Source organism: Bubalus bubalis, chromosome 12 (genome assembly GCF_019923935.1).
Source record: "Bubalus bubalis isolate 160015118507 breed Murrah chromosome 12, NDDB_SH_1, whole genome shotgun sequence".
Lineage (NCBI taxonomy): Eukaryota > Metazoa > Chordata > Mammalia > Artiodactyla > Bovidae > Bubalus > Bubalus bubalis.
The window spans coordinates 45,982,553-46,007,813 of NC_059168.1; the positions used below are offsets into that span (position 1 = coordinate 45,982,553).

At 41.5% G+C, this 25,261-nt stretch overlaps 1 protein-coding gene across 2 annotated transcripts; it reads right to left on the reverse strand.

Moving 5' to 3' along the window:
• Positions 1-537: 537 nt before the first annotated feature.
• Positions 538-23,605, reverse strand: CKAP2L (cytoskeleton associated protein 2 like). Of its 2 annotated transcripts, XM_006055990.4 has the most exons (9): positions 23,434-23,572; positions 21,204-21,270; positions 19,144-19,195; positions 16,848-18,088; positions 13,435-13,642; positions 8,627-8,782; positions 4,710-4,773; positions 3,118-3,307; positions 538-1,683 (listed from the first exon to the last, which is right to left on the reverse strand). In XM_006055990.4, exons 1-9 carry the CDS (start codon positions 23,462-23,464, stop codon positions 1,458-1,460), a joined length of 2,235 nt encoding a protein of 744 aa, XP_006056052.1. In that variant the 5' UTR covers positions 23,465-23,572; the 3' UTR covers positions 538-1,457. The 2 variants fall into 2 exon arrangements, with proteins under 2 accessions (XP_006056052.1, XP_025116913.1); XM_025261128.3 differs by lacking the exon at positions 19,144-19,195 and having other exon boundaries at positions 23,434-23,605.
• Positions 23,606-25,261: the final 1,656 nt, after the last annotated feature.

Sequence of the window (25,261 nt, forward strand, 5' to 3'; positions counted from 1 at the left end):
TGCAGGGATTCCTGCATTTTCGTTGTGGTGATAGTCTATTTCTCATCGAGAGTTAGTCTATTAGCTGCAGGGTTTTATAGCTCAGTTTTATGAATCTTGTATTTATAAATCTTAGAGATGGCTGCTTGCCTCACAGTGGGAACATCCGCATCCTGGGTGAAGCTAGGGGTTGGATCAAGGTGAGTTCTCCAGGGTAATGGGTGTTCCTTGTGAGGCCTACTGGTGTTTCCCAGTTGATGTTGTTCAGTCACTAAGTTGTGTCTGACCATTTGGGTCCCCATGGACTGTAGCCTGCCAGGCTCTATGGTCCCTGGGATTTCCCAGGCAAGAATACTGGAGTGAGTTGCCATTTCTTCCTCCAGGGGATCTTCTTGACTCAGGGTTCAAACCCAAGTCTCCTACTTGTCAGGCAGATTCTTTACCAGTGAGCTACTTGGGAAACCAGTGTTTCCACAGACACACCCCTAATTCTCTAGGCCAAGCTACCATCACAGTTTTCTGTAATAAATAAGATAAATAAGCAGGAATGAACAAAGGTTAATTTTTTAAGATAATATAAATATTAAGAAAACACATCTAAAATACATCAACTAGGTCCTTCTGTACATTATATTTACAGTGATTCTGATTGGGGAAGGCAAATGGGGAGTCTCTGGGGCTTAGGTGGTCTTCTCAGGCCAGATGTCCCCTATAGAGCATAGAACTGAAGAGGCAAGGGTCCTCTCCCTACTGCTCTCTGCTACTCCCTTTTACTTTTATCTGAAGCATTTCTGAATAATAAATGTAAACTAGGTTTGAATATAAAAAGCTTAATGACCACCCCAATTCAGGATTGTGTATCATTATAGGAAACCAGGCACAGAGAGGATGGGAATTACCCGTCATCTCCAGGGATCTGTGAGGGAAGTCAAAGATCACACAGAAAAGTCATTTGTGATCTCTGAGCCAAGGCACGGCTAGGGTAAACTCATGAGCTAAATGAGGGCATTTGACCAGATGGTGGGTTACATTCCATCTAAGTGGGGAAGGCCAGTGTCTACGCTCAGGTCTTTCAGGCTGCGAGGACCTGCCCTTTCTGCTAGGGTGGATGCAGGAAGGAAAGTTTATCGTATTGTGGATCTGACCTCCTGATATAAAAAGTAACTATGGTGGGATTAAGGTAGGTCAATAAAATTCAAAAATTTTCTGTACTTGTGGGATAAATTAATATTCAAAAGTTGGAAATTTATGTATGCTGTAAAACTGTGGCCAACTCCAGTCTTAAATAAACCAGACTTTCCTGCAGGGATATAAAATTTGAGTAGGTCCTGATGAATTACTTTTCAAGTTCTAGGGGCCCATGGCCTGCATCCACAATGCCTCTCCATTATACAGTTTCTTCCAGGTCACCTGGGTAAGTGCATTTCTTGTCTCATGGAGGCTCTGAAATGTCTCTTAAAAAAGAAAGCACTGAGAAATTATGATTCAGAGACTGGAAACCCTAACGTTACAGGCAAAGCCTCATTTTTGCGGAATATAAAGCACTCAGTCTCTTCTACTTCTAAGAGCTCGTTGAGAGAAGCCACCACGAGGTCGTGTTCCTGCAGCATTTCCGGGTAGCGGGACACGGCTCGTTCAATCCTGGCCGAACGCCTCACGGGTGTGATCAACTTCATGTCCTGTACCTCTGGCATCCCATATATCCTAAGAGAGCAAGAGGTGCATTTAAAACCCTGTAACTCCTTTCAAAATTCTACTTATTATTTTCTTCTTATTCTCTAATAAAACATAAGAGAATTTCAACGTTGGCTGATACAAGAGATGTATCTAGGGCAGCGCTCATCCTAAGATGGATGTTCCCTGAATGTTAGAATGAACTGGGTGGACTCCACCATCTGTTCTCAGATGGTGTCAGCAGAGGGATTTCATTGAATGAAGTGCTAAGTGTGGTTTTGTTTGAAGTCAACTACTTGGCAGTTGGTGTTTGTTTATTCCATGAACTTCCACAGAGTTGACATCCTTTGGGGAAATTAGGCCTAACACCAAAAAAGGCTGGACTAAAGAATTCAAAGACACTTTCTAGCTTCGACAGTAAAATCCAAAAACATCTTTGAAGATGGTGGACCAAACCACAGATGGAGACTGGAGCAAATTGGGCATCTTCCTGGTAAAGGCTTTAATGCATTCCTATTAATAGCCTGAAAGATAAGCTGCTGATACTTTCCACAGAGTGAATCCTGGCCACAGGATACAAAATCACAGATTACATTAGTCTTATAAAACTCATAGCCAGTCTGCTGAAAATGCTCCTAAAAATTCCCGAGCCAGTGAGAAGTGGCTTTCACATCAGCAGCTTAACTTCACCCACCCATGAGCGGAGTATAGTGGGGAAATGACACAGCTGAGAGAGGTGTTTAGAGTGGAAGAAGCCCAGCTGTGCTCCCCAGGAAAGTAAGACAAAGAACTGTGGTCCTGGCGCTTTTGTTTGAAATTTTCCTTTCAAGAGCATGAACAATGACATTGATACCCTGACACAGTTCCTTAAATTATTATGGATTCTGTCTTAAACTTCCACTTGTTTTAGAACCAAACACTTGATACATGAGCAAGTGATAGATGAGCAGCCTCTAACTAGTACTGTCCTGACCGCCCTCCTTGTTCTTACAGGTTATCCACGGCCCCTTCCTTCCCATAGCTCCAGAGGTTGCCCTTGCTTAGCAATTAGTGCAGCACCCCCACTCCTGACCCCCAGGAAAGGTGGATGGGATCTGCCATTGCAGGACAAATGAGGGTGAAGGGGGAGGACTGATTTCACGAGGAAGGGGTGACTCCACTCCAATAGCCCTCCTAAATCTGGCCGCTCCTTCCTCCTAGGAAGGTCAGATCTCCTTGGAGGTGCTGTGGTCGGGGGGGTGGGGGGTGGGTGTGTGTACAAAGGACTGTCTCCCTGGCATGGGCTCTACCCCTCCCCTCCCCCTCTTTCCCTTGACACCAAAGATCGATTAGATCACCAAGTCCTCATATGAGGCAGGAAGTATTCATATCACTAATCTGCTGGTATTCCAGATCTTCGGAGGAGAAACTGACAATTGGATTTAATTTAGACCTGCGAACACAAAAGCTTTACAGTGTGCTTACCGAGGGATTGGGGCGATCTGTAATTTGATACCAGGATGACCATCCTGTTCTGACTTTGTTATTTGGGGTGTTACTGACATCTGTTCACTCTCTTTTGGGGAAAGGCAAGATGCCCCAGATTCCATCTTCTTGGCCAGCTCTTCTATTGATGTTATATTAGTTTCATCAACTAAGGAGTTAGAGGTCATTCCTATGTATATAAGGTGAAAAGGAAAGACTTAGCAATTTAATACTGAAGCTAAAAAAAATCAATACAGTGAAACAGGAATATCTCCATGACTTCTTAGTGATCCTTATGGATTCCATATGCTAAATAAAGAGTAAGTGATTTAGAGTGGGACTTACAAATAGTTTTTCCCACTAAGCTTTGTAGTAACACCCTGCTGCATTAAGCCTCTTCCTAACCAGTCCTCCACACAACTTTTGGGCCTGTGAGAATAGATCCCTGCTACCCTTTCAACATTCTGAATACATCCCCAGTCTCTTACTCACTCTTGAAGGAGCTCCTCTAGTGACTAACCATTGGCCTCTTACCCTCATTCCACACCTTGGGTCAATTCTCCTAGCTTATTAGGGTTAACCCACTTGACCTTCTGATCCCCTCCAACCCAGGGATGACCATATGGCTCTCACCTTGGACGTAGGTGTAAATGTCTTGTGTTAACACAATGTGCATCATAGCCTAACCACCACAGCAACCAAAATGAAGGGAAGGAAATTTGACTGAGACATACTGTGGCTGGAGGCTGAGACCCCAAGAGAGGCCAACATGTGGAAAAGGCATGAATTCCTGTCTCTCTCTCTCTCTCTTTTTTAATCCTTTAAAGAACACTGCCGTATATTATAAATAAATATCTGAATTGTGGCATCGTTCTCAGTAAGAGTATCATTGAGTATATATATACTACAACTTATTCCTAAAAGTAATGGGTTAGTTGGCTATAATTCCACATGGCTTGATTGAACTTTTGGTTCCCCAAAGTTCAATCTACTCTTAATGGAAAAAGATTTGTCACCTTTTAAGATTATAAAAGTAATCCATTTCATTTTCTCAAGGTGTCTTCCCCCCAACCCTGATCATATCACAAATATAATTACATATAATGTGCCACTCGCTTTATTTGGCACATTTTTCATAGAGGAGTTCTCTAAAGGTTTTGGCCAATGACAGCAATGGTGAATGAACCATGTGAAATGATTCCTGAGATGGCTATGTTTTAAAGGTAGAACATGAATTTGGATGTATCCAGGTTGGTGGGCATGTAAAAATTAAACACATTAACTTAAACTAAAGCACCTCTCTTCTCTGGCTCAGTCTCTCCTGGTAAAGAGCCTCTCGTCTTCTCTCCAGGGAAGCAAGTCACCCTGGTCTAGGATGCTCTGGTGGGAACCTTTGTTTGGTGTTGGAGCAGTATATTTACTTGTAATAACAGAAATCAATCAGCTGATGATGAAAGCTGAAAGGTCCACACCAGGGAAACCAAGAAGTGAGAGGCATTTCAGGAACTTATAATTCTTTCCCTATTTGTGTTCCTCAGTGACCTTTATGTGAGTAGCTAGAGGGAATGAATTTAAATACAAAATAGCAGTACCTTCTGTGGTTCTGTTTCGGTCTTGCAAAATATTAAGGACAACTTCCCGCAACTCTTGTATTGGCTAGAAGGAAGAAAATACATGAATGGTATATTAAAAACATTCATGGAAAAAATGATCCAAGGAATTTAGGATGTTGTTTAACATCAAATAGACTTTTTATAACAAGAATGTTTCCCTTTTTAATCTCTTGTCTAACTATAAGTAACATTTAAAAGGCTTCAGTTTTAGCTTTATAGGAAAAATAAAGGAAGAGAAAAAATACTGGTTAAATGCTGGCATGCTTGACTTTAATGAAGTGATGAATTTATGGAACGTTGTCTATAATAAAATTTCTTTAAATCAAATTAGGTTTCTTATTGACTAACATGATCCCATCAAAGATGTATTCCCATATAAAGACTCTAATCCAAAGATATATAACTAAGCTATATAGAAAATTGATATGTTTTCAGTGTTGTCTTAACTGAATTTTTGTTTTTATCATGAAAGTCATATATGTCCATACAGACAACTGAACAATAGGTCAAAGTTAAAAGGGAAAACTACCCATAATCCCATCATCTACATATAACCTTTAGTTAGCATTTTAGACAATTTCCCCCCAGCTTTTCCTTTAATTCTTTTATTTGGTAACGTAATATAAAAAACACTAAACTAAAAGCTATCACAGAAAAGTAATTTTCTGATAAAATTATCTGAGATAGTCTTACTTCCCTCCCACCCCCCCTTCCTTTTTAAAGTATGTAAACGATGCTATGAAACAGAACATCACAAATGAACTATACTTTCTCATAGGAACACAGTATTTGGAGGCTGGTCTTCCTGACCTGGGACCCTATATCAAATAAATAACAGATATAAACTGAAAATAGAGCATAAAAGCAAAGCTGTCTATACATTTTTACAAAAGCTAAAATACTTAACAGCTAAATGCTTAAGGAAATGGGAATAAATGTACAAAATACATTGCAAAGCATCTTAATTATATAAAACACTCATTAAGTGTATATTTTCACAAGCTTCTAGTTAAAGATAGATTGAGTACACAAATATGCCTAATCCCTCTTGAAACTCTTCTGAAATGATTTTAAAAAGGGGTTAAAAGGAGGCAATAGCCACAGAGAATAGAAGAAATAGCAATAAGAATGTAGAAGGAAGAGGTAGCCAGCTTGACCAATGAAAGAGTCAAATTCTATGCTGGCAGTTTGGCTGAGAAAGAATCTGATTCAACCTCAAAGCCTCTGAAAGGCTCAGGAATTGCTGGAGGGCTCTAGAGCATCTGTCAAAAAGCAGTCACACCTGGGAATTGCCTGGCAGTCCAGGGATTAGGACTTGGTGCTTTCACTGCCAGGCCTGGATTCCATCCTGGTCAGGGAAGATCCCCAAAGCTGGTGGTTTGGCCAATCAGTCAATGAAAACCATTAGACCTCCAAATCTACCCTGCATCCCTGAACTCCACGCAGACTGGTGGCTCTGTCCCGCCCACCTTCGTCCCAACACGGCACTAGGCACATATGTTCCAAGTCTCCGGATGATATCATGCAAGACTGAGGGTGGGAGTGTCTGTTGAAAAAAGGGATAAATGAAAGTTTCCATGCTGAAGGTTGAGACTCCCAGCTCCCTTTTCTCCAATAAAGGGGAATTGGTAGCCTGATTCCTGGTTCTCGGGAAGGAGGATAAATGAGCCTTCTTCAGAGAATATGACCAGCCTTAAAAGAAAGATCTCTTAGATCTTTCTTAGATCTTAGAGGGGGTTCCTCAATCAGCTGACTCAGCCAGATCACTCTATGGTAAAGCCTCATCTGTGACCAGAGTTTTTAATGTTTTTAAAACCCACTTCATACACACACAAATGGTCCAGTTTCACCAGCATCTGAGTAAAGCCTCTAATGAATAATAGAGAATACAACCTTCAAAAAAAAAAGGAGATGAGAGAAGAAAAAGATTGAAGAATCAGGCAGTGTAGGAAGAAAAGGTAACTTGATAGTTCTGGTGGAAGGAGATCCCAGAATGACAACTGATAAAGATGGCAGTGAAAAACCACCAGTTGGCCACTCACCACAACCAGAGAAAGCCCAGCAGTGCAACAGTGAAGACCTAGCATAGCACCCCCCCCGCCAAAAAAAGAAGAATAACCTGAGGAAAAGAAATCAACAGAATGTAATGTTTTGAAAGTATTGAAAAGTATAGATAATTATAGAAGAGTTTGGAAATACTAAGCAAAGGGAAAAGAAAATAATTTCAGGAAAATTAGAAAACCATACTTAAAAGGCAAAGTAACCATAGTAGGTACTACATGGATCAGTATATACTTCTCACCTATTTACATATTATAGGGAAAAGAGTTTTAAAACTATTTGATGCAATCTTTGTTAAATTATATATAGAGATAGTGGTTTTACTAGGTTTTAGAATTACAAGTTATTTCATGAAATGGCTCTGAATGATTGATCTATGGATATTGATGTGTTGGGTTTAATATATTTTTTAGGTTTTTTATGGTGAGGTATGAGTATTGGAGGAGAAGGCAATGGCACCCCACTCCAGTACTGTTGCCTGGAAAATCCCATGGACGGAGGAGCCTGGTAGGCTGCAGTCCATGGGGTCGCTAAGAGTCGGACATGACTCAGCGACTTCACTTTCACTTTTCACTTTCATGCATTGGAGAAGGAAATGGCAACCCACTCCGGTGTTCTTGCCTGGAGAATCCCAGGGACGGGGGAGCCTGGTGGGCTGCCGTCTATGGGGTCACACAGAGTTGGACATGACTGAAGTGACTTAGCATAGCATAGCATGAGTATTGGATTTCTAAGTATTGGATATTGATGTTATACTATAATTTTCTATGCTATTGCCTTCCATAAGTGCACATTTCTGCAATGAGTTTTAAGTGAGACATATTCACTTGACACCACCCTTATGGCAGAAAGTGAAGAGGAACTAAAAAGCCTCTTGATGAAAGTGAAGGAGGAGAGTGAGAAAGTTGGCTTAAAGCTCAACATTCAGAAAACTAAAATCATGGCATCTGGTCCCATCACTTCATGGGAAATAGATGGGGAAACAGTGGAAACAGTGTCAGACTTTATTTTTTTGGGCTCCAAAATCACTGCAGATGGTGATTGAGCCATGAAATTAAAAGACGCTTACTCCTTAGAAGGAAAGTTATGACCAACCTAGATAGCATATTCAAAAGCAGAGACATTACTTTGCCAACAAAGGTCCGTCTAGTCAAGGCTACGGTTTTTCTAGTGGTCATGTATGGATGTGAGAGTTGGACTGTGAAGAAAGCTGAGCTCTGAAGAATTTATGCTTTTGAACTGTGGTGTTGGAGAAGACTCTTGAGAATCCCTTGGACTGCAAGGAGATCCAACCAGTCCATCCTAAAGTAGATCAGTTCTGGGTGTTCATTGGAAGGACTGATGTTGAAGCTGAAACTCCAATACTTTGGCCACCTCATGCAAAGAGTTGACTCATTGGAAAAGACCCTAATTCTGGGAAGGATTGGGGCCAGGAGAAGAAGGGGACGACAGAGGATGAGATGGCTAGATGGCATCACCGACTCAATGGACATGGGTTTGGGTAGACTCCGGGAGTTGGTGATGGACAGGGAGGCCTGGCGTGCTATGATTCATGGGGTCACAAAGAGTCAGACATGACTGAATGACTAAACTGAACTGATTCACTTGACAAGAAAGTGACTCTATTTGTTTACATGTGACACTATTTTCTAGAAAATAAATATTTTAATTAAAATGTTCATGAAGGACATATTGTACTTCATATTTTGCATATAACTTTATGAAGTAAATTAGAACATTTAACATTACATCATATAACTGCCATTTTGCAAACAACAGAGAACTCATATGAAAGAGGAGTTTTAAGAAGTCACCCATTCAAGACAGATACTTACTGTGGCTCCATTTCTAATGGCCTCTTCGTAGAGCCCAATAACATCAAAGGTGCCTTTGCTTGCCAACAACTTTGCTTTGCAGATCCAAAATTTAGCAAATTTTTCAGCCTCAGGAATACTGGACAAAATGGCAAATACTTCATTAGAAAGTACACCCTGGAAAAAAGAAAAGTACCCAGAGGTAATTGTTACTTGCTGTTATTTTCACATCTCCTAATAGTTACCATAGCAGGTATGCAGAAATCAGTCTGATAAGTGTTTTTTTTTAAATTAAAAATATTCAATTTTACTGAAGTAGTTTATATAATAAAATGAACCTATTTAAATAGTTTTGAAGAGTTTTTGCACTGATGATTAAATTTGAAGAGTTAAGAGACCAAATAGAAAAATGTTTATCATAGCTCAAAGTAAGAAATTGTTCTACCTGTTTATGCAAAACCAAAACCTAACCAAACCCTAGAGTAATCAACCTTCCATGTACTTTTTACATAGTCATAATAAAGTGAACATTGAATAGTGACCAGAATTTCTGCTTAACTAACAGAAGCATAAGGATGCATAGGTGTGAAAGGGTCATGGATGTACATGTGTATGTGTTGGGGATCCATGCACGTATATGTGTGTGTGTGTGTGTGTGTGTGAGTCATTCAGTCATGTCCAACTCTTTGCAGGTATATATAAAGAAGGTTAAACCACATACAAAGGAACTTTATAATGGCTTCATAGGTTTGGACCCTTTCTGCCTTGTACTGAGAGCAGCGCAGTGACATGCACTAGAAGGAAGATGGGAGCTACTATGCTCAGAAATCCAGGTAGTGGCACACTGAACCAAGTAGCACCTCCTACTCTTCCTGAGATGGGAAAGACACGGGGGTAAGCTCACAGTCAAGAATCACTAATGCCTGAGGAAACCAACACTGCATGAAAGAGGCATAAAACTCAACAACCAGAAGAAAGAACACTGCTGCAAACAGCTGAGGGCGCAAAGAGGAATAAATTTTAAGAGTGTTGTAGTCAGTATCTTCAGAGTGATAAAATACTGCCATCATAAAACTAGAATCAATGTTATGAAAAAGAATCAATAGATGGGCAGAACAGTGGCACTGTTGAAGAATAATCAGTGAGCTGAAAATCCAGCTGTGGAATTCTTCCAGAACCCAGTGAAACAGAACAAAGAAATGATGTATATAAAAGAGTTCTGGAGGACACATCTATACTCTATATTGGATATATTTATAAGATACATCTATATTGGATATATTCCAATATCCATGTAATAGAATTTCTTCAAAGACACAGAGAAAGAACAAAGCTGAACATGCATTGCAGTTATAGAAGAAAATTCCTAAGGACTGAACAAAGAAACAAATGTTCAGACTGCAAGGTCCCCAGAGAGCTAAGCAAGATGGATGAAAAAAGACCCATACTTAGAAAACCAAGGATAAAAAGAAAATCTAAAATTCTTCCAGAGAGGGGGAAAAAAAAACAAGATTACCTACGGAAGAATGAGAGATTGACACAAGACTTTAATAAATCAACAATTCCAGATGCAAGAGAGAAAATCAAACAGTAACTTTCAAATCTTCCGGGAAAAACCATCTGAATTTAGACATTTCCCCCAAACTATGAATCCAACATGAGGATGAAATGATGACATTTTTATAAGCATAACAACTCAGAAAGTTTACCATTCAAAAACCATAAAGTTATTAGTGAATGAACTTTAGAATTCAACTGAAAGACTTGAAACAAAAATAGCCACAAGAAGAATATGATATATAATTGCACACCATGTTTGAACTCATACTTAGCACTTTCTTTTGTGATTCCAAATTATATGCTTTCTTTATGAAATGAAAACTGGATCAAACAAAGACATGAAGAAAAAAAACCCAAAAAATACTGCATGTAAATTGAGTTACTAAATAAAATGGCAGAAATAAAGTTAAACATATATGTAATTACAATAAATGTACATGGGCTAAATGCACTTTTTAAAAGCAGAGAGTTTTCCATATTTTGTTAGAGAAATTAAACTATATATTCATATGAGACATACCTTTAAAAATAGAGAGATAGGGAAAGATTGTAACAACACAAAGCAGGTGTGGCAAGATTAATATCAGACAAAAGAAAAATCAGAGCAAGTCATGAATCTTTATGCACTTAACAACATAACTTTGAAAAATAGAAAGTAAACATTGATAGAAAGACAAAGTGACATTATGAAATCACAGTGCCAGTAAAAGACTTTGGTATATTTTTTTCAGAGAGCAAAAAAAAGCAAGTAAACGAACAAAAAAATAATCATGCTATTTAAAATTTCTAAGTTTGATCTAATGGATATCCATGTAGAATTTTCTATTCAGCAGAGAATACATACACTTTTCAAACACTTTTGGAACATTCACCAAGGCTGATCAGACATTAAGATCAGAAAGAAAATTTCAACAAATTCCATCAAGCAGAACACACATAGGCTACATTCACCAACCATAATGCAGTATAATTAAAAACTGACAGACAGGTAGCCAGAAAAACAAAAACAAACAAAAAAACCAGATACCAACAAAACCAACTACCTATCTGGAAGTTAAAATACTCTTCTAAGGTAACTTCTGGGTTGAAGACCTCAAAATGGAAATATCAAACTAGCAACAAATAAGAATGTGTCAGTTATTGAGCTTCAGTGTCTTAGCTCTAAACCCACCTTTTTTTTTTTTAATTTAATTTTATTTTTAAATTTTACATAATTGTATTAGTTTTGCCAAATATCAAAATGAATCCGCCACAGGTATACATGTGTTCCCCATCCTGAACCCTCCTCCCTCCTCCCTCCCCATTCCATCCCTCTGGGTCGTCCCAGTGCACCAGCCCCAAGCATCCAGTATCATGTATCGAACCTGGACTGGCAACTCGTCTCATACATGATATTTTACATGTTTCAATGCCATTCTCCCAAATCTTCCCACCCTCTCCCTCTCCCACAGAGTCCATAAGACTGTTCTATACATCAGTGTCTCTTTTGCTGTCTCGTACACAGGGTTATTGTTACCATCTTTCTAAATTCCATATATATGCGTTAGTATACTGTATTGGTGTTTTTCTTTCTGGCTTACTTCACTCTGTATAATAGGCTCCAGTTTCATCCACCTCATTAGAACTGATTCAAATGTATTCTTTTTAATGGCTGAGTAATACTCCATTGTGTATATGTACCACAGCTTTCTTATCCATTCATCTGCTGATGGACATCTAGGTTGCTTCCATGTCCTGGCTATTATAAACAGTGCTGCGATGAACATTGGTAAACCCACCTTTTATCCTCTGCTTTGTGATACAGAATTCTGTAAGTCTATAAATCACTTTGTTTTGACAGCAGTTCCTTGATGGGCTCAGCCAGTGTGGGGCAGTAGAGGAAGGCTGCAGGCTGCAGAAGAGAGGGGACTTGCTCTTTTTCGTTTGCTTTCATCACCCCAGTAACGGCTCTTCACTCTGGCAGCAGCAGTTGGTTCTAGCCTCTACCTTTTTTACCCTGGCATGCACGGATCCTGCCTCACTGTGCTCCTTCAGAGGCAAAAGCCCCAACTGGGTAGTTAGCATCCTTTTCTCCAGGTCTGAATCCCAGCCCCGTAGGCCCCTCCTGCAGCTCCTGCGGCGCCAGCATCCTTAGAGCTGGAGTCCCATTAACACCAGGGTTTGTCTCTCCCCGCTTCTAGGTTCTGACGTCCCCAACCTCTCTTTGTTCCCCTAGACCCAGTGGATGCTGCTAGCTGCTTCCTATAGTTATTGCCACTGTTACCTGAGATTCATTTCTGCTGTCCGTTCTGTGTGTGGCACCCCTATCTCCTTTGATGATTCCTTTATCATTTCTGTGCACACAGGCTCACAAAGTACTTTACAGGCAGCATCTGTGCCTCTTTGTAATGTGTCCATAGAGTCAGAAGGGACTGGGCATTTTTGACCCCCAAGGGCAGCCATTAATCAATGACCATGGAATGACTAATGCCACAGTTTCCCCCCCGATCAAGACAGCTCTGAGAGATGAGACCGGCACTGTCTCTGGAGCTCCCAGGTGGTTCTGTGACGCAGCGACTCTCCATGAACTCTGCTTGAGACCATGCCTTGCCTGCCATCTTTCTCCTCCTGGTCCCACATCCCCAACTCCCCTCCCAGTTGTCCCCTGGAGCCTCTTCCTAGTAAACTACTTCCACACAAATTCTCCTTGTACGGTCTGCTTCCAGGAAACTCACATAAAACACTGTGAAAGTGATTTTCATACTACATTCTTTCTACTGAGATAGCTTGTGTTTCTGTTTTCCTGACTTGACTCTTAACTGATATGAAACATTACCTAGTCAAACCTGAAGGATAAGACCAAAGCTAAATTTGGAGGCTAGGCCTTGCCTTTTGACTATAGCTTCACCTCCAAATGTCAAATGTGAACTCTTTGGACCTTGATACACAAAGAAGGCAAAGTTCCTTTTGGATCATTCCGGATCCAGACTGCTTGGGTTAATTTCCCAACTTCTCTGGGCCTCAGCTTCATTTATAAAGTGAATATAGTAATAGTTGTTATGATAATTGTATGAGATAATATAAGTGAAGTGCTTAGAACAGTACCTGGCATACCAGGAGCCATTATTTAAGTACATATCATTATTATTATTACTATCACTCCTCCCTATTAAAAGGAGTAGCTAAATTTCTGCTTAGACAGAGGTTGTCTCCCTGAAACTATACTTAAGAAAAGTGTTTAAAAACCCTAAGACTTGGCAAAGCTTTGGAAGATTATCGTTCTCACTCACCCTTTCAATGAGCTGCAGACATTCTGTCAGAGTGTTGTTAATTTTATTGGACAGTTCAAGTTGTGCTTTCTTTTCTTCCTCTTCTTTTTCCATACTCTTCCAGAATGAAATATTCATTTCCTCTATTATTTTCCTTTTTGTTTTAAGCTCCATAGGAGGCCGTTTATAGATTTTCCCCTTAGATTTCTGCCATTCTTCCAACTGTTTCCTGTTATACAATATAAACAGGGAACAGGTTTAGGGTTTTTTTCTGGTACATGGATAAGATTCTAACATACAATGAACATAGATTAGCACTGCACACCTTCAACTGCAAAGTCAGGAGAATGTTTTGAAAACAATTTACTAATTGCTATGGAGGCACTGGTTGCTCCCACCCTTCAGAAGGTAGATGCCAGATGGATTACTAGGATTACAACATGTGGTTAGCATCTCCATCTTCAAATTCCTTAATTTCCTGATTGTTATTCAGTCGCTAAGTCATGTCTGACTCTTTGTGACCCAGACTGCAGCATGCCAGGCTTCCGTGTCCTTCACTATCTCTATAATTCCCTGATTATTCTTCAATATTATTCCCTGAAAATTTTTATTTCACCTGTATGCTACTTCTGACAGTTGCTTTCTTAAGACATCCTTCCATCTTCGCGATCACTAACTCAGCACTCCATTTCTCTTCTCATAAGCTCTGTATCTGGCACTCAACCAGATGTTCCAAACCTATATTCTGCCCTCAGTAGGGTCTTGGCCACTTAAAGCGACCCACTTGGCCCAGTTTCTTAAGCCTCTCCTCATGACACAGGACCCCTGCTTCCCCTAAGAAGGGCAATAATTTCAGGGCTCTTTTCTTAGGTAGCTAGTCTCTGATGGCACCAAGTCCTAGGCTGCACCCTCCCCACAGTTCCCACTCTGCACTCCTGCTCTGAGGCAGTCCACAGACGACTGTTGGGGGTGGCACCAAAACATGAGGACCCAAGCATCTGAGTGTAGGCTCTTCAGCTTCTCTAAATCACAACTACACTTTTATGACTCACAAATGTACATTTAAGCCCAGATCACTCCCTAGGCCCCCAAACTGTGTAAAACCCTCTGCCTAATTGATATCTGTTGTTTGATGTCTGGCAGGTATTTAGAATTTAATATCGTCCAAAACAAAGCGCTTGATTTTCATCTCTAAGTCTTTTCCCAGAGCCCTCCCTACATTGGTAAATACTATCCCAACTTACCCAGCTGCCAGGGCCTAATCTAGGAGTTGTCATGAGTAGTCCTTTCTTTCCTCGCATCTGACACGTCATCGTATAGTCAGTACTGCTTCTGTCTCCACTGCTACCATTCTTGGTCCAGTGCACCATTACCTTCTGCCTGGAATGCTGCAGCAAGCCTCCTAAGTCACCTCCTTGCTTCCACTCTAATTCTTTTCAAATTTATCCTGTGCACAGCTGCTGGTGATCTTTACAACGTAAACCAGTGTCACTGCCAAGAACTTCTCATGGTTCTTGGTATAAAATTCAAAATGTTCTCCATGGCCAGAGGCACAGAGCAATGCACCCCCTGCCTACTCCTCCAGACTCACATCTCACCACTCTCCTGCTCACTCCCTGCCATCCAGGAGCCCTGGCTTCCTTCCAGTCACCTGACCCAAGCTCATTCCCGTCTCAGGGCCTTGTAATATCAGTCTTTGGTCCTCTACTCAAATGATACCTCCTTGAAGGGGTAATTTTCTGTAATTAATCTTATTTAATCAATGTGTTGATTTTCTATTAATATCTTCTGCACTGGAATGCAAGGTCTGTGAAGATGGAAACCTTGGATGGTCTAGTGCCTAGCATGGTGTTTGGAACACATTAAGTGTTTAACTGCTGTAAAATTCACCTTTTCTGGCACACAGTTCTGTTTGTGTTGACAAATGCATGAATATCATGTCACCATGACTACAATCAAGATATAACACCCTTAAAGATTCCCTCATGTTTCTTGGTGGTCAGCCATGCCACCCACTTCCAGCTCCCAGCAATCACGGATCTGTTTGCTGTCCTTATCATTTTGCTTTTGCCAGAAAATCAGCAACTATTAACGCTCTTAGAATTTGCCTTTTCTAAAGTCAATTCATTCCCAGGACTTGAAAGCCATAGATTTATTATTCTAGTACTTTCCATATACACAACAGAAAAAAACCGTTCCCTAAGAGTAGACTGCGACTGTGTGCACACCACTGTATCTCTCAGTGCCTGACACATTGTAGGTGCTGAAGGAACACCTTAGGAATGAGTGAAGATCTATTCTCTCTACAGACTCCTCCTCTTTTGGTCATCAATGCTGGCCAATTGTAATCAGACTATCTTATGATCCACTGTAGGTTATGTGGTCTAGATTTGAGCTCCAGGGTAGGAACCCTGGCCTCCTTGTACACCAGCTCCAGGTCTTTGCATTCAGTTTTCTCTCTATTAAGACTTGTCTTTCTTCTGGTCACTGTCCTTTTTCAGCCCAGTTGTCACTGTTGAAAGTACCTCCCCCGACCCTTCTATCTAAAAGAATCATCCCGGCCTCCTTCTCTCAATCACCTCACCCTGAATCAAGTTGTTTATTTTCTGTTTCTTCAGGGGGCAGAGAGCTTATCCGTTGTATTCAGGGCTGTATTAGAAAATAGATCCTGCCCTCACTTCACTCTGCTACACCTTTTAGCTACCATCTTATTTTATGTGGTCCTTTCGCCCTTGTCAGGAATCTCCTTATTTTCTACTCCAACCAAGTGTACCGAGGTGCTTCTCCTGGGATGTTCACCGCATTGTGAGAATATATATGGTCCTGTGCAGAAAGTGTATGGAGTCCTTTGGCTCAGTTTCAAGCATCACCTATGTTAATGCCTGAGGTCCTGATTTCTACCATCTGAACTCTATGTGAACTACTTAATTCTCTCTGCTTCAGTTCACTTTCCAAAACTTGGCCTGCTCAGACTCATAGAAGTTCCCTGCTCCTTCTTCCCTGATAACCTTTCTGGCTTTACACACTAGTTGGCTTGATGAGGGATTACCATCTCTGCACTTCCTATCTATGCAAGTTCACTACTCTGGCTCCTCCCACCCTGCCTCTGTTCTGTCCCTGTGGGGCAGGCACTTCCTGCATGAATAATCTACCTCTGCAACCCCTACTTCTTGGTCAACTATTTTGCTTGAATTTCTTTAAAAAATAATTAAAATAAAACTAAAAAATAAATTATTTCAAGCATACAGAAGATTACAGAGAACAATCTCCACCCAGTTCTATCAAGTCTTAATATCAGCTTTGAATTTTTAAGAGTTATAGCTAAAATCACCCAGGAGCCATTATTTATGACCCATTTCCTGACTTTAGCACTCCTGATAGTCAATTTGCCTAGCCATCTTAATTTGCAAAAGTATGGAATTAAAATAAAGTACCTTCGATCCTCTGCTGCAATCTTCTTACATGGATTAGTTTGGGCCCCATTCAGGACTCCTCTTCCACTTATGGTTGGGCCACCAGCTTGAGTCCGGGGAGCTGTCTTGTTTAGAAAACATTTCTGGGGAGGAGCGCTTTTGAACTTGGAGTCCAGAGTCCGCGCTCTTTGTTGACAGCTGTTGTCGCATTTATTCCCAGTGGCTCCATTTGTTCTTATGCTAAGGGTGCTTGGAATGACGGAGTTAAAGCTGCCAACAGTCAAATTTGGCCTTTGGCTTATGGCTTTTGATTTCTGCAGTGCATATGATGTCTGAGGTCTACAACAAGCCTGAGTGGGTTTATGATCTTGCTTAATGTTTGGATGTCTGTGGTTACATCCTCCTTGAAGCACACTGGGGTGTGTACTGGGTTTGCTGTGTTTTACTTTCTGCTCAGTAACAGTGTATGACTGTAACTTAGCTTCATTTGGTCTTTCACACTTACTTCTATTAACCTTTATAGACTTTATGTCCTTAACCACTGTTTTCTTTGTGGCTTGAGTCCTATTAAGTGTCTGGACAAAGTGAGAAGGGAGGGTTTTGGGGGGTTTTCCCCCTGGTCTTATAAGGTCTGCTACTCTAGAGAGTTTCTGAGACTTCCCTGGTGGAACCCTGATTTGTGTTTCTTCAACAAATGGTTTAATAACTCTCTCTTTCAGAGCAGCACTGTTCACTGAGCTTTTGCCCAAGACTTCTCTAGTAGAAGCCAAACTGCTTTTGGTTTGATTAGTTTGGGGCTTATTTATGGTCCAGGATTCAGGATTTGGCTTCCTTTCCAAGTTTGGTAAGTCTTGGGGCAAGTTCTCTTTATTCATCTCTTTTAGACAGCCACCCAGGGATTCATTTTCAACATGGGTATTGTCCACAGGGTCTGTACCTTTAGCAGTTCTTGGATCTGTTACCTGCTGCTTTGTAGTTTTCAGTTTCTGTATATTAAGTGATCCCATGGTTTTTCTTGGCTGTTTTCCATCAGTGGATGATCCAAATCCATGCAGCTGTTGACTATTGCCAGGAGGCTTACCGTTTGGGTTAGAAGAAACACTTTCTGAAGTGAGCCTTTTGCCTAGTTTTGGTGGCTCCAACTTTGGCCTCTGGGACCTGGTGATACTGGCAGGTCTGGACTGCAGTTTAATGCTGATGGATCTTGTAGTTTTGACAGGCAAGGCAACATGGTTGGTAACATCCTTTTTGGGTCCAATAGTCTAAAAAGACAAATAAATTAAAGATAAAAACATTAGTCCATTGTTTTTAAAGTAAAAAAAAAACCAACTAGTTATTTTGTTGATAACTTAAGAAAATTGATCCTGACTAAACAAAGATTCACTAACAGATGACTTTTATAACTTGAGTTCCTATTAGAAATATATTAGAATTAATAGAATTCTAACAGAATTCTGCAGATCTGCAGTGAACACACAAAAATTGCTATTTAACAAAATAAACAAGTACTTGCTGAGTGCTCACTGTGTCCCAATGATGTATCCTTCCTGGAATTCCAGAAAGATACAAACATACTAAACTTATGTTAGGGTACCTCCTGAGTTCCTCCTCATACTTTCGTTTGTTTTTTTTGTTTTGGTTGTATTGAGAGGCAAGTGGGATCTTAGTTACCTGACTAGGGATCGAACTCGTGTACCCAGCAGTGGAAGTGCTGAGTCTTAACCACTGGATCACCAGGGAAGTCCCTTCCTTGTACTTTCTATTGCTACACTAATTCTCTTAAAACAACACTGCCTTTGAAAGGTCAGAGTGTCACTCAAGGAACACTGTCTCATCCTGGAGATTAGTGGTATGGAGTGGTGGGAGATGCTGGCAGGCCTGAGATACTGTGCGACAGCTCTGAATAAGCATCAAATCTCAGTAGAAAGTGAGTCATATCTGTGAAGTTAGGACAGGGTTTTAAGGTTAGATTCTACATTATTCATAAGTAAATACTTCAGTCATGTGACTTAATTTTGGGTAAGAAAGGGAGGACTAGGTAGCAGAAAAGTGAAAACTAGGGAGGGGTGTTTAGAATTAATAAGGATAAAAACAGAAACAGGCCACTGAGGATTCTACAGCATCCACACTGAAAGTGATTACTTAGAAGGGAGAATTTGTCAGAGATTTATTGACTATCTAGGGAAGGATATGTCAGTGCTAGAGCTACGACTTTCTGTTTTTGGTTTGGTTAAATGATGAATAATTACTATGTAAGTTTCGTGAATGTGTAACCAGACCCACTTGGCATTAAAGGCAAAGGCTAATTTCTACTTACAGATTTAGAAGGTGGAGGATTTGGGCAATTATTCTTGGCTTTTAGGTAAGGCCTAAAAAAGATGAAATAAGATTAATTCTTAGTACAGAAGAATCAGCAAGGCTTGGGAGTACAGTGATTAAAAATATTAAAAAATATTATGGTTATAATTTTAAATCATTAGAATTTCCATGTGGTAAAAAATTCAAAAATTATAATTAATAAAAAGTCTCCTTATCAACCTTTCCTTAGTCCTATTATTCCACTCCTTGGTGACCAGGACCACTCTTACCTATTTTTTTTTCTGTGATCCTTTCATAGATGTCCTATACATAGAGACAACATTCTAACAATATTAATAAAATATGTTTTTCTTCATATCTGCATAGTCTTACTCATTTAAACATCATTCTCTGAACAATGCAATGTGCCAGTCACTAGAGATTCAATGCCAAATAAGTGCTTCTTTAAAACACATGTTTGTTTTCTATGAGTCTGTTTTGCAAATAAATTCATTTGTATTAAATCAGCTACACTTCAACTTAAAAAAATTTGCTTGTTTTTTAAGTGTCTTCAACTAGTTAATTTTTAGGTGAGGAAAGCGATATAAATAAAAGAACATAGAGGCACACATGAAAACTAGCTAGTGAGACAGAAAAATTAAAAAAAAAAAAAAAAAAAGAAAAGTAGAGGAGAATTTAGATTCAAACTTCACGGATCATAAACTGCCAAACAGGAACTTTGATCAAGACTTGATGTTTGTTTCTCTGGTCTTGGATGCACATCCCAGGAGGGCAGGGACTGCTTTGTTTTGGTAAGCACCTTATCTCTAGAACCAAGAGGGATTGATACATTATAGGTATTAAGTAAATTGTTGAATAAATGAATTAAGTTTATTTATTTAATCAAGGAAATCAAGTCAAGTAAAAACTCAAAGTAAAAGAAGGCAAGAATATACAATGGAGAAAAAGACAGCCTCTTTATTAAGTGGTACCGGGAAAACTGGACAACTACATGTAAAAGAATGAAATTAGAACACTTCCTAACACTACACACAAAAATAAACTCAAAGGGACTTCCTCGGCAGTCCATTGGTTAAAACTCTGCGCTTCCAATGCAGGGGGCATGACTACGATTCTTGGTTGGGGGAACTAAGATCCCATATGCCATATGGCTCAGCCAAAAAAAGAAAAAAACTCAAATTGGATTAAAGATCTAAATTTAAGGCCAGAAACTAATAAACTTAGAGGAAAACACAGGCAGAATACTCTTTTACATAAATTTCAACAAGATCCTTTTTGACCCACCTCCTGAAGTAATGGAAATAAAAATAAACAAATGGGACCTAACTAAACTTAAAAGCTCTGGCACTGCAAGGGAAACTATAAACAAGATGAAAAACTCAAAGTAAAAAGAAGCTAAAACAAAGGCTGAAAGCTAACTTTGTGAAAATTTGTTTTCACAAGGGAAACTATAAACAAGATGAAAAACTCAAAGTAAAAAGAAGCTAAAACAAAGGCTGAAAGCTAACTTTGTAAAAATTTGTTTTCAACTAAAAATTTAGCAACACGTTGGGGAAAAAAACATATCAGTGCTAAGGTAAGCATGGTGACACCATTGAGATGACAAGATGTCAACAAGAGAGAAAAGTGAGGCCGTCATATTCTGTTCACCTCCAGTCAGTGCTAAGAGGAATACCCAAGCACACTCTCAGGCTAGAGGATGGGGATGTGCAGTTTACAGTGGATGGATTATATAACTGGTTTTCATTTTAGAAAGCAGCACCAGGACCAGGACCATCCCTCTTCCAGCAAACAAAGCAGAGATGGGAGAAGCTTCCAGCATTGTAGGTGCTACTGTAGACCCTTCTCTCTCACCTTGGGAGACTCACAATAATAATGCTTTTAATCTTTGCCAACATTTTTATCACACCTGCACCAAAATACCCTTTTTGAATAATCCTAGGATCCTAATGCAGTCTGAGCAGACTGCAAACAAAAGGGCTATGTTTTGGCAGAGCTTTAAATTGCCATTAGCAACCAGGGCAACAGAGCTTGCATAACTGTGGGAAATAGACTCACTTGGTGTTTTGGCACTTCAGTTTTCCCTTCGCTGCTAGGTACTCCTGCAGCTTTCTCTGCCGCTCTTCTGCAAAACAGGCAAGCAAACAACAGAATTTTAGCTCAAGATTTTAACAAGCTCACTTATATTCTAAAAGAAGGCACTTTTCTGTATGGACTTTGGTGTTGGACCATAATGTTTTAAAGTCCCTAGCCTTACAGACTTGCCTCCAGGTTCACATCAACATTGACAATAAAATTTATATGTCCCATTCTATGCTAAGCTCTTTACACTTACATTACTTCCTTTAATCTGGACAAAAATCCTATAAGGTATTTTATAGTCTGAAATTTAAACATGGATAAATGCTATACAGGGAATTTCCTGGTGGCTCAAGCAGTAAAGAATCTGCCTGCCAATGCAGGAGATCCTGGTTTGATCCCTGGGTCAGGAGGATCCCCTAGAGAAGGAAATGGCAACCCACTCCAGTATTCTTGCCTGGGAAATCCTATGGGCAGAGGAGCCTGGCGGGCTACAGTCCATGGGGTTGCAAGAGTCCGACATGACTTAGCAGTTAAACAACAACAACAAAATGGTATACAAAGCCAGATTTTGAAACCAGGTTTTTTCAACCCAGAGCCCTTGCTCATATCCACTGTTCTCAGCTACAACCTATCAAGCTTCGCATGAAGAAATGCTATTACTGGCCCACCTGAGCTGGTGAGCTCAGGGCTTGTTTTATTAATCCCTTCTGACAGGAATGATGATTTTTGCCCACAAACCCTTTCTTTTGGAACTAAGGACAAAATAGGCTAGGCTGGAGGTTCATCGCAAACATCTATCCTGTGAGGGGATGAAAAGTTAGTATTTCTCTCTTTGAGAAGTTTTATCCTGGTAGTGGTGATAAAAGCAGGTCAAAGAAAGAACTATGGGAGTCCAGAGGCAGGAAATGAGTGAGGGGAGCGGGTGATTAGAAAAGGCTAAAATTAAGATGGTTGTGGTGTTGAAAAAGACCCTTGGGAGTCTCTTGGACATCAAGGAGGTCAAACCAGTCAATTTTAAGGGGAATCAACTCTGAATAATCACTGGAAGGACTGATGCTGAAGCTGAAGCTCCAATACTCTGGTCACCTGTTGCAAAGAACCAACTCATTGGAAAAGACCCTGATGCTGGGAAAGATTAAAGGCAGGAGGAGAACGGGATGACAGAGGACGAGATGGCTGGATGGCAACATCGACTCAAGAGACTTGAGTTTGAGCCAAGTCCAGGAGACAGTGAAGGACAGGGAAGCTTGGCGTGCTGCAGTCCATGGGGTCTCAAAGGGTCAGACATGCTTTATCGGCCACACAAAAACAACAGCTATAGGGGGTGCAAAACAACTCAACCTCATTCAAACTGAGTTGCCCTGTGTTTTGATATCTGGTTCTGATCCTTCCCCAGGAGACAGCTGTGTTGAGAGGGCTGATGGAGCTGAGAGATGTGGCTGGAATCCCAGTTCTATGATGTCTAGCCAGTTAGCAAACCTTGCTGTTGCTGAGCAGGTAAAATGGGGCAGAAATGCCCATTTTTAAGGGCTGTTCTGTAAAATGCCTAGGACAGTGCTTGGGCCCTGGGAAACAGTCAACAGGTATTATTGCAGAAATTAACAAAACACTGTTCATTTTGGAGCAGGTGACAGGTATCTGAGCAGGAATATTTAAAAAGTCAACAAAGGGCTCCAGACACATTTAGGAAAGTCAGGGAGCCCAGGACCCTCTGCATCGATGCAGATTTAACCCATCAGCCTCCAGGGCGCGTGTGTTGCAAGAAGACCTCCGTGTCTGGGTGAGACCCGCCTTGACAGCTGTCACAGCCCGCTCGGGCGGGCGGCGTTACCCAGAGGGCCACACCCCGGCTCCGCCTGAAGCCAAACCTGGGCCGCGAGAGCGCTCGGCTTTCCACTGGTTGTGCGATCTCGGGCAAGGACCCTCGGTTCTTTACCCAAACGAGGTGACAATGACAGCTTTTTGCAGTGCTGCTGCGGGACTCTTTGGGAAGGTGCCTGGAGGCGTGGCCTCGCGCACAGCCTCCCAGCCCCCTAGCCCCGTTTTCTCACCGAGGCCTGGAGCGTGGGCTTGGGTCAGCCCCCGCAGAACCAAAAACGCCCATGGGGAGACAGAGGCAGGCAGGCAAGCGATCGGGTCACTTCCGCTCACTCGGGGTCCTCCCTTCGTCCCCGCCAGTAAAACAGCTGCTGGAGGTCATACTCACCCGCGGCGGCGGAGAGTCCAGGCCGCACCATGATTCTCAAACGACAGTTTTTCTTCAAAGGCCGCGCCTAGAGAGAAAGCCGGAGCGCCGCGCTTGCGTCCGCTCTCATTGGCTCCCGTGGGTTTGAAACCTCCAATCGGAAGTAGGGGAGGGTGGGCCCAAAGGAAATAGACGCGTTTCGGTTGGCTCTACCCTTCAAGCCCCACCCTGGGGCCATTTGATTGGAAGAATATACAAAGGGCCGTTGGCATTGAAGACGGCTGGTTGGGCGGGAGGCGGAACCCTCCCCACCCCCTTTAAGGATGAGGTGTCTGGGTTGCTGCGGTTTCAGTTACGAGAAAGGTGGCCAGGACAGGGGGCTGCACCCGGACCCCACAGACAAAGCTCCTCCTCCGCCGTTTCAGATCCTAAGGTTCATATAAAAATAGTATAAAACCAAAAAGATTAATTTGGCAGCTCCTCACGAGTATACTTCCTACTTTTTATGGATCTCTGAAGTTAAATGATCTTAGTTCTTAGTACAGCAGTTCCTGGGTGCTCAGTCGCTTAAGTCGTGTCTGACTCTTTGCGACCCTATGGGCTGTAGCCCGCCAAGCTTCACTGTCCATGAGATTCTGTAGGCAAGAATACTGGAGTGGGTTGCCATTTCCTCATTCAGGGGATCGTCCCCACCCAGAGATCAAACCCGCGTCTCTTAGGTCTCCTGTTTGGCAGGATTCTTTGCTATTAGCGCCTTCTCTGGTGGCTCAGAGGTTAAAGCGTCTGCCTGCAATGCGGGAGACCAGGGTTCAATCCCTGGGTCGGGAAGATCCCCTGGAGAAGGAAATAGCAACCCACTCCAGTAGGCTTGCCTGGAGAATCCCATGGGGCTACAGACCCCACCCACTCCAGTATTCTTGCCTGGAGAATCCCATGGACGGAGGAGCCTGGTGGGCTACAGTCCACGGGGTCCCAAAGAAGGGAAGTTATGACCAACCTAGATAGCATATTCAAAAGCAGAGACATTACTTTGCCAACAAAGGTTACAAAGGTCCATCTAGTCAAGACTATGGTTTTTCCAGTAGTCATGTATGAATGTGAGAGTTGGACTGTAAAGAAAGCTGAGCGCCAAAGAATTGATGCTTTTGAACTGTGGTGTTGGAGAAGACTCTTCAGAGTCCCTTGGACTGCAACGAGATCCAGCCAGTCCATTCTAAAGGAGATCAGACTGATGCTAAAGCTGAACTCCAATACTTTGGCCACCTCATGCGAAGAGTTGACTCATTGGAAAAGACCCTGATGCTGGGAGGGATTGGGGGCAGGAGGAGAAGGGGATGACAGAGGATGAGATGGCTGGATGGCATCATCGACTCGATGGACATGAGTTTGAGTAAACTCCGGGAGATGGTGATGGACAGGGAGGCCTGGCGTGCTGCAATTCATGGGGTCTCAAAGAGTCGGACATGACTAAGTGACTGAACTGAAGTGAAAAATTAATAAATAGGAACCCCAGTAGATTAGGGAGACCAGCAGGGGGAGATGTCATATCCTGTGACCATAAGTAAATAAGTGAAAGTTGCTCAGTTAGTCTGACTCTTTGCGACTCCATGAACTGTAGCCTGCCAAGCTCCTCTGTCCATGGAATTCTCCAGGCAAGAATACTGTGAACATAGCAAGCCCCATAATAAGAAGAAAGACTCCTTTTCCCTAACAAAGACTTGCCAATGAAAAGCCAGGGACTCAGTTTATTACAATCCCCTTCCCCCAACTTTCTTTCTCCCCTCTTTATAGAGCATTTTTCTTCACTTGACTTGAATGCGGAGGCTTGCTGTGGTTGCAGACCTCAAAC

Coding starts and splice junctions, on each gene's coding strand:
- CKAP2L (XM_006055990.4), bottom strand. CDS start 23,464: ATGGTGCGGCCTGGACTCTCCGCCGCCGCGG. Junction 21,271..23,433: donor TGGACTCTCCGCCGCCGCGG/GTGAGTATGACC, acceptor CCTGTTTTGCAG/AAGAGCGGCAGAGAAAGCTG. Junction 8,783..13,434: donor GTCTGCAGCTCATTGAAAGG/GTGAGTGAGAAC, acceptor TCTTTTTTCCAG/GGTGTACTTTCTAATGAAGT.